General features: G+C 46.8%; 2 protein-coding genes across 2 annotated transcripts; both read right to left on the reverse strand.

Moving 5' to 3' along the window:
* Positions 1 to 761: 761 nt before the first annotated feature.
* Positions 762 to 1,712, reverse strand: OR1K1 (olfactory receptor family 1 subfamily K member 1). Its single transcript, XM_068982011.1, has one exon. It carries the CDS (start codon positions 1,710 to 1,712, stop codon positions 762 to 764), a length of 951 nt encoding a protein of 316 aa, XP_068838112.1.
* Positions 1,713 to 8,570: 6,858 nt separating this feature from the next.
* On the reverse strand, positions 8,571 to 9,533 carry OR5C1 (olfactory receptor family 5 subfamily C member 1). Its single transcript, XM_068966283.1, has one exon. It carries the CDS (start codon positions 9,531 to 9,533, stop codon positions 8,571 to 8,573), a length of 963 nt encoding a protein of 320 aa, XP_068822384.1.
* Between the last annotated feature and the right edge of the window lie 3,877 nt (positions 9,534 to 13,410).

The raw sequence follows: 13,410 nt of genomic DNA on the forward strand, positions 1-13,410 counted from the left end.
CCTGTCCCTTCTCTGTCTTGCTTAAGTTAATTTATCTATTTTCACTGCATGCCTACTGCCTTCTACTACAGAATGCCAGGGGGAGCTGAACAGGCAGGATCGTAGCAAACAAGTACAAGAACAAAGGGTAAGAAAAATGGACAGCTTCTAAGTGCTCATAAACATAAAAAATACACTCATTTATTCATCTTCAGATGCCCAGAGTACTTCCTCTGTGCCAAACTGGGTTTACTGGGTGAGGTCAGCCCTTGACACATGGGTCTGTGAATTTTAGCCTCTGTCCCAGACAGATGAGAAGAAGTCAGTTTTTTGAGAAAACATGATGATGTGATGGAAAACAAAGTCCCAATTCCCCTCTCTACCCCCAAGCAAGATCTGGGTGGCACAGCCTTCCATATAGCTTTAAGCCCAAATACAACAAAAAACGGTAGAATGCACCCTCTAAATGCCTGGAAGTGACTGTTAGAAGAGGGCATGGTATTGCTGATAGGGCCTAGGTTTTGACACCTAAAAATGGTGTAAACTTGGGAAAGTCATATCTCCTACTCTGAGCCCCAGTTTCTTCATCTGTGAAACTGGGTCATAAAAGTCTGCTTCACTGGTTATTGTGGCATAATGTCAGGCCAGGCAAGGACCTGCACTATGGTAGCACTCAGAAAGGGATCGCCATTATTATGGTTTTGGAAAAAGCACAGAGCTGATGATGGCAGTCACAAGTGTCACCATGCGCGATGCAGTCCGCCCTTGGTGGGGTCCAGGCCTCAGGAGTCACCCCCTGAGATCCTTCGCCGAGTGAAAAGGGCTCTGAGTGCCCCCTGCACATCACGGTTCCGGAGGCTATAGATGACCGGGTTCAGCATGGGCGTGACCACGGTGTACATGACGGTGGCCACACGGCCCTGCTTGGCCTCATACCGGGACGTGGGCCGGAAGTAGACTGCAATGACTGTCCCGTAGAAGAGGCCCACCATGGCCAGGTGGGAGCCACAGGTGGACACAGCCCGGAGCCTCCCCGCGGCAGACGGCAGCCGGAGCACCGCAGCTGCAATGGACCCGTAGGAGGCGAGGATGAGCAGGAAGGGAGTGACCACCACTGCGGCGCCCTCGGTGAAGATGAGCAGCTGGATGTGCCGGGTGTCAGAGCAGGAGAGCCTTAAGAGAGGCTGGTGGTCACAGAAGAAGTGGGGCACTTGGTGGGAGGCACAGAAGGACAGGCGGGCCATAAGCAGGATATGCAGGAGGGAGTGGACGTGGGACACGAGCCACGCTGTCCCCACCAGGGCTGTGCACACAGCCCGGGACATCCTTGTGGCATAGTGGAGGGGGTGCCGGATGGCCACGTAGCGGTCATAGGCCATGGCAGCCAGGAGGCAGCTGTCAGTTACACCCAGGGCGAAGAAGAAGTACATCTGGGTCAGACAGCCAGCCAGGGAGATGGAGCGGTCGTGGGCCAGCAGGTTGGCCAGCATCTTAGGTACCATGACGGAGGTAAAGCAGAGGTCAGCAAAGGACAGGTGGGCCAGCAGGAAGTACATGGGAGTGTGAAGGGCTGGACTGGCTCGGATGGCAGCCACGATGAGTCCATTACCTAGGATGCCCGCCACATAGAGGACCAAGAAGAGCACGAAAAGAGGTCGCTGCTGGCTGGGATTTGTTGTTAGTCCCAGTAGGATGAATGGGCTTCCTTCTGAAGACTCATTGGCAGCGTCCATGGCTAGGCTGCTTCTTCACCAGGAACCCCAGGGGTTTCATTCCATTGCTGAGTCATCTCCTCAGTGACGGCCCTGTGGATACACATAGATATGACTGTGGGCAATTTCCCTCCTCTCCAGGTCTTAGGTTCCCCATCTGTAGAGTAAGGGAGCTGAATCAGGTGAACTTGAAAGCTGCTTCCAACTTGAATACGTTGTGATTTGCAGCAAAAACAGAACAAAAATGTTGCCCAGGATGTGGACCAAAGAAGGAAGAAACACAAAAGGAAAGATGAGAGAGAGGATCAAAATCAGGGAGAGATTTGACCAATGGCTATTTATTTTGGGGAAAGTCAGAGTGGACAAGAAAACCAAGATGGAAGTGAGGAACTTATGTAAGAAATAAAATTCCAAACATGAAGGGCACATATGTATTGAAATGAATATAAATCGATAGCACTTGAATGCAAACATGATGTTTCAGAGCACTAAGGATCAAAACAAGAACCATCCCTCCCAAGGGCAGGGATGTAAGGATCTGATGATGTTGCTGCTGCTGCTGCGTCATTTCAGTCGTGTCTGACTCTTTGCGACCTTGTGGACTGTAGCCCGCCAGTCTTCTCAGTCCATGGGATTCTCCAGGCAAGAATATTGGAGTGGGTTGCCATTCCCTTCTCCACAGGATCTTCCCCACCCAGGGACTGAACTCGAGTCTCTACACTTTTAATAAAGAGTGAGAAAAGAATAAAGAAAATATGAGACTTGCCAAAAAAAGAACCAAAGAATCTAAATGATTCCCAGTATTCCTGGAAAACTCTTCCCATGAAATCAAACACATACAGCATCAAGAAAATGCACAGCCCTTTATGGGAAACTCGTGCAGACAGGTGGATACACCTATCAGATGCAGAGACTTGACTCTTAGGACAGAGACATTTCAATGCTTCCATTTTTTTCCTGTCTGAATCTCACTGCAGAAATCTTGGATGATTTTCCAAGAAGGGTCTTAAAAGGAGAGGGGTTTTAGGACAGGTTTCCTGAAGACTATGTTGAGACCAGCTCTGCATCCTTATCCATTAAAAGAAAATAAAGACCCTCCCTACCCTATTGTCTTCCTTTTTCTCCTCCACTGAATAAGAAGAATCTTTTGGCTTTGGATCCCTGGAGAATGTTGTTGTGTTTTTTTTCCCCCTCTCAATTATGTCCCACTTTCCAGGAAGGTAAGAGGATCAGGGTGAGTGGTAAGGATGGAGAGGGGAAGCCTGCTTATGAAATGGCTTTTTCGGAACTGGAACTACTTAAACTTGGGAACTGACCCAAGTTTAAGCTACCCAGTCTATTCTTCCCAGGTATTCTGTGAAGGTAGGCTGAGCTATGCATGCTTGTGTGCTAAGTCGCTTCAGTTGTTTCCAACTCTTTGCGACCCCATGGACTGTAGTCTGCCAGGCTCCTCTGTCCATGGGATTCTCCAGGCAAGAATACTGGAGTGGGTTGCTATGTCCTCCTCCAGGGGATCTTCCCGACCCAGGGATAGAATCCATGCCTCTTATGACTCCTGCATTGGCAGGCGGGTTCTTTACCACTAGTACCACCTGGGAAGCCCTCTAACCTGAGTTTAAATGGATCTCAATAAACATTCAAATACACTGAGCTGTTGGCAGAAACATTCATCTATAATTACAAACACACTGATGCAGGCATGTTCGGCCTCTAGTTATGTTCTGCAAACACACAGGCATGACAGATCATGTACAGAAATGTGGACACAGACATCTAAGTAAGAGACGAGTGTAACCACGAGATCCGTAGATGCAGATCATCCTAAACATAAACCGAGGGTCTGGTTCAATCACAAAATAGCACTGAGGCCAGAGGGTGACACTCATTCACAGCCTCCTGTTCATGGAGGCTCCTGAACACACACAGCTCCGGGACCCACGATGCCCATTCATGCTTTCACTGACCGAGTGGTCTGCGTCAGTTCTCCACCACTGTCTGTCCACGCCTCCTGTCACCCCCCCATCACACAGTCACATTTTCTGCTTCCAGCCCCAGAGGCCCAGGGCTTCGCAGCTTCCCACTCAAGTCTCCTGCTGGGAACAGCAGAGATGTGCCCCCCTAGAGGGGCATATCCACCTACACACCGCTTCCCCTCCCCCAGTGATGACATGGTGGGGCAGCAAGGGTAACGCACAGTCTCAGTCTCACACCAACAGCACCTGCTCTCACAGTCACATGAACAGCTCATGCCCCCAGCCAACCTCAAGAGGACAGAGGCGCATGCTCTCCAGCCTGGCCCCTTGCCCCAGTTGCACCCTCTGGCTTCTCCACATTGCAGGAGGAGCAGCTGCGGGGACCAGGTGTAGCCCGATGCCGAAGGGTCTGGGGAGGGAGTTATTGGCCACACTTACGAGTTTTGGGGCCTTGGGAGTACCTTAGCTTCTCCCAGAGAAAACACCCTTCCCCTGGCCCCCATCCCTGGGGCGAGAGGCAGCTCGGCTCTGGGGCTTGTTTTCCTTCCTCTCTGGGGCCAATTTGACTGGGAAAGGGTGGTTGGTGCCACCTCTAACTCGGGGGGCCCCAGGAGTCCTGTGCATGGTGAAGCTGCTGCTCCCCGGTTCTTGTCCTGTGGGGTCCACAGCCCCAAGCCTGGGTTTTACAGCAGCAGCTTCTGGAGCTAAATGTCTTGTGCCCTCAGCTGTTGCCAGGGCTTCTTGTAGGAAGTGTAGGAGTGTGGGAGCATTGTGCCTCTGTGGACTGCGGCAGTTGTACACCTGAGTGACTGTGACGTGTGTGTGTGTGTGTTTGTGTGTAGGATTGTATGCCTGTGTGTGGACAGAGTGACTAGGTCTCTGTCAAATGAAATGTGTCCATGAGCTTGAGTGTGTATCTGCACTTCCACTGTACGTGTGTCTGCGGAGGGCAGTGACACTTGAGAGTATTTCTTGGTGCATAAAGGTTTCTGATAGGGAACTGGCTCTGCGTTGGAGGGGGCATGTGTTCCTGTGCGTGTTTGTAGCCTTCCAGATGGGAATGGCTTTGCATGACTCAGCACTGGAACAACCATGAAGGGTTGTACCTTTTGAACACAGCAACTTGCATGGTTCCCTACTGCCTATTGAATAAAGTGCAAATTCCCCTGCCTGATATCCAGCCCATGGGGCATCCCTCCCATCCCCAGATCTTCCATCCTCAGACTTCTCTCCACCTCTTTTCCAACACACCCATCTCTAGTCAGTTAAACCGGCCTCCCAGAGTCTCCTGTGCAAGTCTCCAGCTTGCATTACCTCTGTGCCCTGTGCGCGCCTGTTTTCCCCCATTGAATGTCCCTTTCCCTCAATTCCCACCCATGCTGCAGGGCCCAACTGGTTTTGTGCAGTAGGTGCCCTAATCAGTCTTCCCCACCCCAAACCTGCTTTTGTCCTAATTGCTTGTCTTAGTAGATGGTGTTGAAGAAAATTGAAAAGGAAATATCAATATTTGATCAGAATTGGGGAACTTTCCTGGGCGTCTCACTTTAGGAATGAGGATCTGACTGTATTTCAACCTTTATCCTCCAGGTTGGGCTCTGTTATTGTCTTCCAATGCCTTCCATTCGCTCTTATTTTTTAAAATTATCTAATTAATTAATTTGGCTGTGCTGGGTCTTCATTGCTGTGTGCAGGCTTTCTCTAATGGTGGTACATGGACATCTCATCGCAGTGTCTTCTTTAGTGGGGGAGCACAGACTCTAGGGCACACAGGTTTCCGTAGTTGCTGCACGTGGGCTCAACAATTGCCACTCTCAGGCTCCGGAGCTCAGGCTCAGTAGTTGTGGCACATGGGCTTAGCTGCTTTGTGGCACGTGGGATCGTCCTGGATCAGGGATCAAACTGGTGTCCCATGCACTGCAAGGTGGATTCTTAGCCACTGGATCATCAGGGAAACCCATTATCTTCTTATCTATCAAGTTGGCCCAGCATAGCAGCCTGAAACTTCATGTTTCCTCCAGTGGATGTATAGGATTGATGTGATTATCGTATCTGGCTGTTCCAAGGATGCTAAACATGTGGAAGGACCCATGGACACCCTGTACGGGCAAGATGAAGGAAGGGCTGTATGCCTCTGGAAACTTTCCCTTAATCGTGGTGGGACCTGTATGTCATGAGAGCCCCACAAAGAAGAAAAGACCACAGAGGACGTCTCTGAGTATAAATCACTGAGCTGGGGGCAAACCTATTCTCATTCCCACAGGTGCCAACTCTTCTGACAATGTCCGCAACCATTGTCATGGCATGTGAGTTGTCATGGTGATAGGAGGCAAGAACTGGAAAAGGATTATAAAACCTTGTGGTGGGAGAAGGGGCTTTAATTCATTTAAGCCTTTGTCAAATTGTGCTAAGTTTAGGCTATTGTGCCCTCTGCTCTCAACAGAAGGGGTCATCAGGAAGTAGGGTGATCAGCCATCCTGGTTTGTCCAGGACAGAAGAGGTTATTTGGATATGGGATTTAAAGTTTTAGAAACTAGGACAGTTCTGGGAAAATCAGGACAAGTTTGTGACCCTGTCAAGAAACCTATAACATTCTCTATGGTTTGAGGAGACAGTATAGTTCACATCTCTCTCTCCATTAGTCTGGGACCTCCAAGAAGACTATAGTTACTAAGGAGAGACCTGGTTCTGGTATCAGAAGGTATCACCTCCCCAGGGAGCTGGGATGAACCTCCAGCCTTCCTGAAGTCTAAGTTCCAGCAGCTGATTTCTCCTTGAAAGGAAATTGGAGTGGTGAGACCAGCCCCTGGCTGAAGCCCAAGAACACACTCCATGGGGCGACTATATGGGGGCGACAATGAAGCATTGCTTGAGCCACCCCTGGCCTCATCTCAACCATAATCGGGGAGGACTGGAAAGGGGAACAGACAGTAGCTGACATCTACTCTGGCCAGGCTCCATCTCTCCTTGGAAGCACCTACTATAACCTCTGGGGTCCACTCCTGTCCTGCTCCTGCATAGAGGGGCTTCCCAGCAGAATGCATTGCCTTGGGCCTTGCTCATGTGTAACTTAATCAGATAAAGAAAATCTGTCAAAAGTATAAACTCTGGGTAGATAAAAATCTCAAGAGTGCTGGATCTGAAGGGCCCAGAATGACCTAAGGCTTGGAGCACTGTGGTTGCCTTTGCCCAAGAGGTAATGGCATTCCCTCTCCTAACCCCGACTCTGTCTCTAGATGTTATAGTCTTAACACAAAACAGTCTACCATACCTGACCATGTGCCTATCTAAGCAAGCTCATAACTCTCAATGAAACTTAAATCCACCGATAGTTAGCTCCTACTGTTATGTTTTAAGGAACATTATCCATTTCCGTAACCCTAAATATATCTCAAATTGAAGTCACCCCAAACATGTCAGTTTGATACTCAAAATACTCTCCTTCTTATGGCTAATTCTCATCTAGTTCTGAACCTAGGCTAACTGTAATAATAACTAGATTGTGACTTAAACTTGTCACGAACATTATTCACATGCTAGCTTAATTTAAATTTAACAGAGCTATAACACGAACTAAGCTCTAACCTAAATTTAATCTACCAGTGGGAATAAAACCTGAATTCTAATCTTAAGTAGTCTTTCCCTCTAACACTAGCAATAAAAGAGTTTTAATATTTCATTTTTAAAAACTGAAGTATAGTTTATTTACAATGTTATGGTAGTTTCAGGTGTACCGCAAAGTGATTCAGTCATTAATTAATTGTTAGTTGCTCAGTCACGTCCAACTCTTTGCTGCCCCATGGACTATAGACTGCCAGGCTTCTCTGTCCATGGAATTCTCCAGACAAGAATACTTTTGCAGATTCTTTCCCTTTATAGGTTATAAGAAAAATATTTTTAAACTTCTCTATTTTATTTAACTTATTTTTTTGCTACGCCACACAGCATGTGGGATCTTTAGTTTCCCAAATCAGGGATCAAATCCGTGCCCCATGCAGTGGAAGCAGGGAAGTCCCTCTTACAAAATAGTAAGTATAGTTCCTGTGCTCTTTGTTGGCGTTCTGTTTTATATACAGTAGTGTGTATATGTTAGTTCTAATATTTCTAAGAAGAGCTCAAATTTATTTGAACCCTGACTCCTATATTTTCCCCAAATCTACTATTCATTAAAATCAATCCAAATTGAACAATTTACATAATTTTAATTCAGTCCTAAATGTGTCCAATTGCTTTTAAATTCTGAACCTAACTCTGGCTCTACCCTAACTCTGACCTCAGTCTTAGCCATAACGTGAACCCTATTCTAACTACAACCATAATTCTGACCCTTTCCTAATCTCACAGCCCCGAAGTAACCTAATCTTGGTCGAATTTTCACACAACTGTGGGATTTTAGCAATGAGATCATGTGTGTTCTCTGTTATCCTGAGAGATGGAATATGTGGCTTCACAGGGAAAGATATTTGCCTACCCGGATTCTATCCCAGTCTTTGGCATAAGTGGGTTCTGAACTTGCTCTCTTGGGCTCAAAGTGAGCAGTGTGACTCATTGGTCACAAAGGACCTTAGAAAAGCAAAGATCTAGAACACTTGCAGCCAGCACAGCCCTTATCTGGTGTTTCTGGGTATCAGCCTTTTGGAAATTCAAGTGGCAAATAAAGCTAGTTACTGCACCTGGTAACGTGCTTTGAACATGGAGGAGCCTAAGGCAAACTCAACAGCAAATTCACTTGATCTTGGTTCTGGTTGGGTCTAGAGTACCCCAGGTTCCTGTCTCCTGTCTGTAAACCTCAGTTTCTCCCCTTTCTTCCACCTCAAACAAGGACAAGCGACACCCAGCCCATGCCAGGGGCCGGGAAGAGCCCACCTCATCCCTTCAGAGTCATTCCTAAGGCCAGCCTGCAGCCCTTTCACTGGTGCCTCCACCATGGACCGCAGCATCGGCTCCAAGTCCTTCTGAGCGCCTCCTTGACCTCTTTGTTGCGGAGGCTGTAGATGAGTGGGTTGAGAGCTGGGATGACAAGGGTGTAGAACACGGAGGCCATCTTGTCCGTGTCCAGGGCGTAGCTGGAGCTGGGACGCAGGTACATGAAGATGAGTGTCCCGTACAGCATGGCCACAGCCGTGAGGTGGGAGCCACAGGTCGAGGCTGCTCGCCACCGGCTCGCGGCCGAGCGCATGCGGATCACAGCGCCGGCGATGAACCCGTAGGACACGGCGATGGCCGACACGGTGGCTGTCTGGATGAAGCCACAGACGGCGAAGAGGAGGAGTTCATTGAGGCTGGTGTCGTTGCAGGAGATGGCCAGCAGGGGGGGAATATCGCAGAAGAAGCTGTTCACCTCCCGGGAGCCGCAGAAGCTCAGGCGGAAGGTGAAGGTCGTGTGGACCACGGCGCTCACTGCCCCGCCCAGGCCGGAGGCTCCCAGCAAGACCAGGCACAGACGCCGGGACATGGCCGTGGAGTAGAGAAGAGGGTTTCCGATGGCCACGTAGCGGTCATAGGCCATGGCTGCCAGCAGGCAACACTCGGCATCGGCCAGCCCTGCAAACAGGAACATTTGGAGGACGCAGGCTGCGTAAGGGATGCTGGCGCGAGGCAACAGTTGGTCCACAAGCATCTTGGGGCCGATGGCTGAGGAATAGCAGGCATCTAGCAGGGAGAGGCTGGCCAGGAAGAAGTACATGGGTGTGTGGAGCTGGGCGTCTACGTGGATCAGCAGCACCATGCCTGCGTTTCCCAGCAAGCTCACCAGGTAGACTGGCAGGAAGATGAGGAAGAGGGTCAGGCGCAGGTCCCAGCGGTCCGTGATACCCAGGAGGATGAACTCAGCAGGGGCACCCCAGGCCCAGGTGAGGTTCTCAGGTGTCATTTTGCAGGAAAGAGTCTGAGGAGAGACAAAGCAGGAGGGAGGTGAGGAAAAGGTCAGGCCCATGACCAGCCAGAACATACTTTGTACTGGGAACAGATTTGGGTGAGTCCTAACTGTGTAATAAAAGTGTGATGTGTGTGGACAAACCATAGCACTTCTCAAAACCTGTGTTTAAAAGAATCCTTCAATTAAAAATATATAAATTAAAAAAAATGTATATAAAGAGGTAATTTTAAAATTGCTCCTTTAGTGCTAAGTCCTTGCCACTTTCCAGGAAGCTCAGCTGTAAAGAAAGAACCTGTCTGCCAATACAGGAGACTTAAGTGATGAGGGTTCAATCTCTGGGTAGGGATGATCCCTGGAGGAGGGCATGGCAACCCACTCCAGTGTTCTTGCCTAGAGAACCCCATGGACAGAGGAGCCTGGCTGGCTATAGTCCATAGGATCGCAAAGAGATGGACATGACTTGAAGCAACTTATCACACATACGCTACTACTTAACCTCCATGAGAATAGGACACTTGCCTGGCTTACTCAATTTTGAATCCACAGTACTGAGAACATTGCTGGGCACATAATAATTGCTCAATAAATAAAGGCACACTTCATTTTATTGCACTTTATCATGCTTCACAGATGGTGGTTTTTTGTTTTTCTTAAAAACAAATGGAAGGTTTGTGGCACAATTTTTCCAACAGCATTTGCTCACTTTGTGTCCCTGTGTCACATTTTGGTAATTCTTACAATATTTCAGATTTTTCATGATTATTATAGGTGTTATGATGATCTGTGATTAGAGACCTTAGAATCATAGTAGTAACTATGATTCACTGAAGGCTTAGGTGATGGGTATCATTTTTTAGCAATAAAATGTTTTAAAATTAAGGTATGTACATTGCTTTGTTAGACATAATGCTATTGCACACTTAATAGACTACAGTATAGTATAAACATAACTTTTATATGCCCTGGGAAACCAAAACTTTGGGGTGATTTGCTTTATTGCTATATCTTGACTCTATTATTGTGCTTGTCTGCAACCAAACCCACAATATCTATGAAGTATGCCTGAATTTATTAAATGCATTGATGATGAATAGGGTCATAGTTAGTGTCTGGACAAGGATTGAAAACTCCGTGACTTTATATGCATTTTCCTCTCCAGTTTCCCAAGGAGAAAAAGAGGCAGTGAAATGGGCACAGTTTCCTGATCCAAAGGGTAGCTAGCTAGGTTTGCTGAGAGGACATCCTTCCATTGGAGTAAAACCTGGGGCAGGAGAGGGCAGCAGTGGCTGGCATCTGGGGGAGACGACAGGGAGTGGAAAGAATAGAAGACTTGAATATATTCCAGGGCTGGACTCTTCACCACCCCGAGCCTCAGTTTTCTCTTTGTGTAATGAGGAAAAAATGCTGCAGGGATTCACTGGAATAAAGCATGTGAAACATCTCACACAAAGCCTGGCATATGGCAGATATTTACTGAAGGATCAGTTTATTGATACCTAACCCTGATATTGAAAGGAAGTAACTTCAAGGCAACCAGAAGTAGTGCAGTTTCCAGAAAATATACTGTTTACACTCCTGTGCCTTTTCATGTGTTCCCTTTGCTAAGAACCCATTTCCAGTTTTTGTGTTTGACAAAAACTATCTAGTATGTAAAGCCTTCCCTCCTGACTCACATGACTCAGAGGAAACTACTTCTCCCTACTTTCTGCTGGCTGCACTAGGGCTTACATCCATCACAGAGCATCACTATTCTATTGCATGTATTTTTGTTTTATTTTTACAGAATTTTTAATGACATGGAAAAAGCACATGATATAATGTTACATGAAAAAAGTTCAAAGATGTTAAAACACAAATTAATGTGAAAGTCAAAAAGCTACTGTATGTTCCTTTTGTGTGTCTGTCTCTCCTGTGGGCTTTGAGTGCCTTGATCCAATATTCATTCAACAAACATTTATTAAGTCCTACTATGTGCTCAGTATGGCTCTGTAATTCATTTTTGAACCTCCAGGCTCTGGTACGTAATAAGTGTTCAGTAAATACCAGCTGAATGTCTAAAACAGTGGAAAGAATATGAATTTTATCAGCATACAGACTTGGTTTTAAGTCTGGCTTCCACACTTTCTGGTGTGCAACTTTGGGCAAATTACTTCACCTCTCTCAGACTGTTTCCTCATAAAGTACATGTAATACCTCTGTTGGAGGGATCTGAGAGGCAATAAACATGTAGCACTTGGAACTGAGTAAATGCTCTTTCTTCTTCCTTTAAGAGAAGTTTAGATATTTGTGACCTACCTGTCGCTGGTGAGGATGCACCACTTGGGTGAAAAAAATAATTGATTATATCATACGTTGGTGAGGTTGTGCTGGTGTAAATGTAACCTGAGAAAATCGGAGGACCCACAGATATGCATACTTTAGTATCTCAGTCTGCTTGGGCTGCTGTAACAAAGTGCCATAGACTGGGTAGCTTAAGCAACAGATACTTATTCCTAATAATTCTGGAGGCTGAGAAGTCCAAGATCAGGGTGCCAGCATGGTTGGATTCTGGTGAAGGCCCACTTTTAGAATCACTGATGGCTGTGTTCTTTTGACATGTGGTGTTGGAGAAGACTCTTGAGAGGCCCTTGGACTGCAAGGAGATCCAACCAGTCCATCCTAAAGAAAATCAGTCCTGAATATTCCTTGGAAGGACTGATGCTGAAGCTGAAACTCCAATATTTTGGCCACCTGATGCGAAGAACTGACTCACTGGAAAAGACCCTGATGCTGGGAAAGATTGAAGGTGGGAGGAGAAGGGGGCGGCAGAGGAAGAGATGGTTGGATGGCATCACCGACTTAATGGGCATGAGTTTGAGTAAACTCCAGAAACTGGTGATGGACAGGAAGGCCTGGCATGCTACAGTCCATGGGGTCACAGAGTCGGACGTGACTAAGCGACTGAACTGAACTGTGTTCTTGTTTTATCCTTATATAGTGGAGTGAGAGAGAGAGCAGGTTATCTCATCTCTTTTTATAAGGGCATTAATTCCATCATGAGAACCCTACCCTTAGGACTTGATCTGAACAAAGACCCCACTTCCAAATACCATTACATTTGGGATTAGGACTTCAATTTATAAGTTTTGAAGAGACACAAGCATTCAGTCCATGACAGCTAGTAGTAATTCCACTTCTTAGTGTTTTGAAAACTCTCACATATGTACACAAGGAGACATGCCCAAGGGTGTATGTTCTCCTGGACTATTTGCATTGGACTAACATTAGCCAAACCTAGATGTTAACAGGCTCATGGAGGTTAAAAAGGAATAGATTTAACTTATATATATCAATGTAGAGAAATCTTAAAACCATATTGAGATTAAAATAATAATTTGTGGAAAACTGTACAGATTAAAGAAAAACAAAACAGTAATATATGTTTTAATTTAATGCTGGTTCCTTCAACAAGAGATCAGGTCCCAGCTGAAGGATCCTGGGACATCTCAGAAGGTTTTTATCTCCTTTGGCTCATCTATACAACCAGAGCTGATCCTTCTTATCTGTTAAGACTCCGTTCGGGGATCATCAGTTTTTCCCCAGGAAGCTTTATCTGACATCCAACCACCCAATCTCTCAATCTGGAACCCTGTTCACTGAGCTCTCTGTATTATAACCCTACTCTATTATTTGATGATTACCTAAATGATCTTCTCCCTCACCTAGATGAGCATCTGGGACCATGCCTAGTTCTCCCCTTTATCCTTAGGGATACAGAATTTTAGGGATCTTCCCCTCCTTCTTGGTGGGGTCACTGGGAGAAATCAGACAGCCTCCAGGGACAGAGAACTGTGGGGTTCCAGCCCCACCCAACTACATGTTCCCCATGAGT

The sequence above is a fragment of the Capricornis sumatraensis genome, chromosome 1 (assembly GCF_032405125.1).
Source record: "Capricornis sumatraensis isolate serow.1 chromosome 1, serow.2, whole genome shotgun sequence".
Lineage (NCBI taxonomy): Eukaryota > Metazoa > Chordata > Mammalia > Artiodactyla > Bovidae > Capricornis > Capricornis sumatraensis.

Coding starts and splice junctions, on each gene's coding strand:
- OR1K1 (XM_068982011.1), bottom strand. CDS start 1,712: ATGGACGCTGCCAATGAGTCTTCAGAAGGAAGCCCATTCATCCTACTG.
- OR5C1 (XM_068966283.1), bottom strand. CDS start 9,533: ATGACACCTGAGAACCTCACCTGGGCCTGGGGTGCCCCTGCTGAGTTC.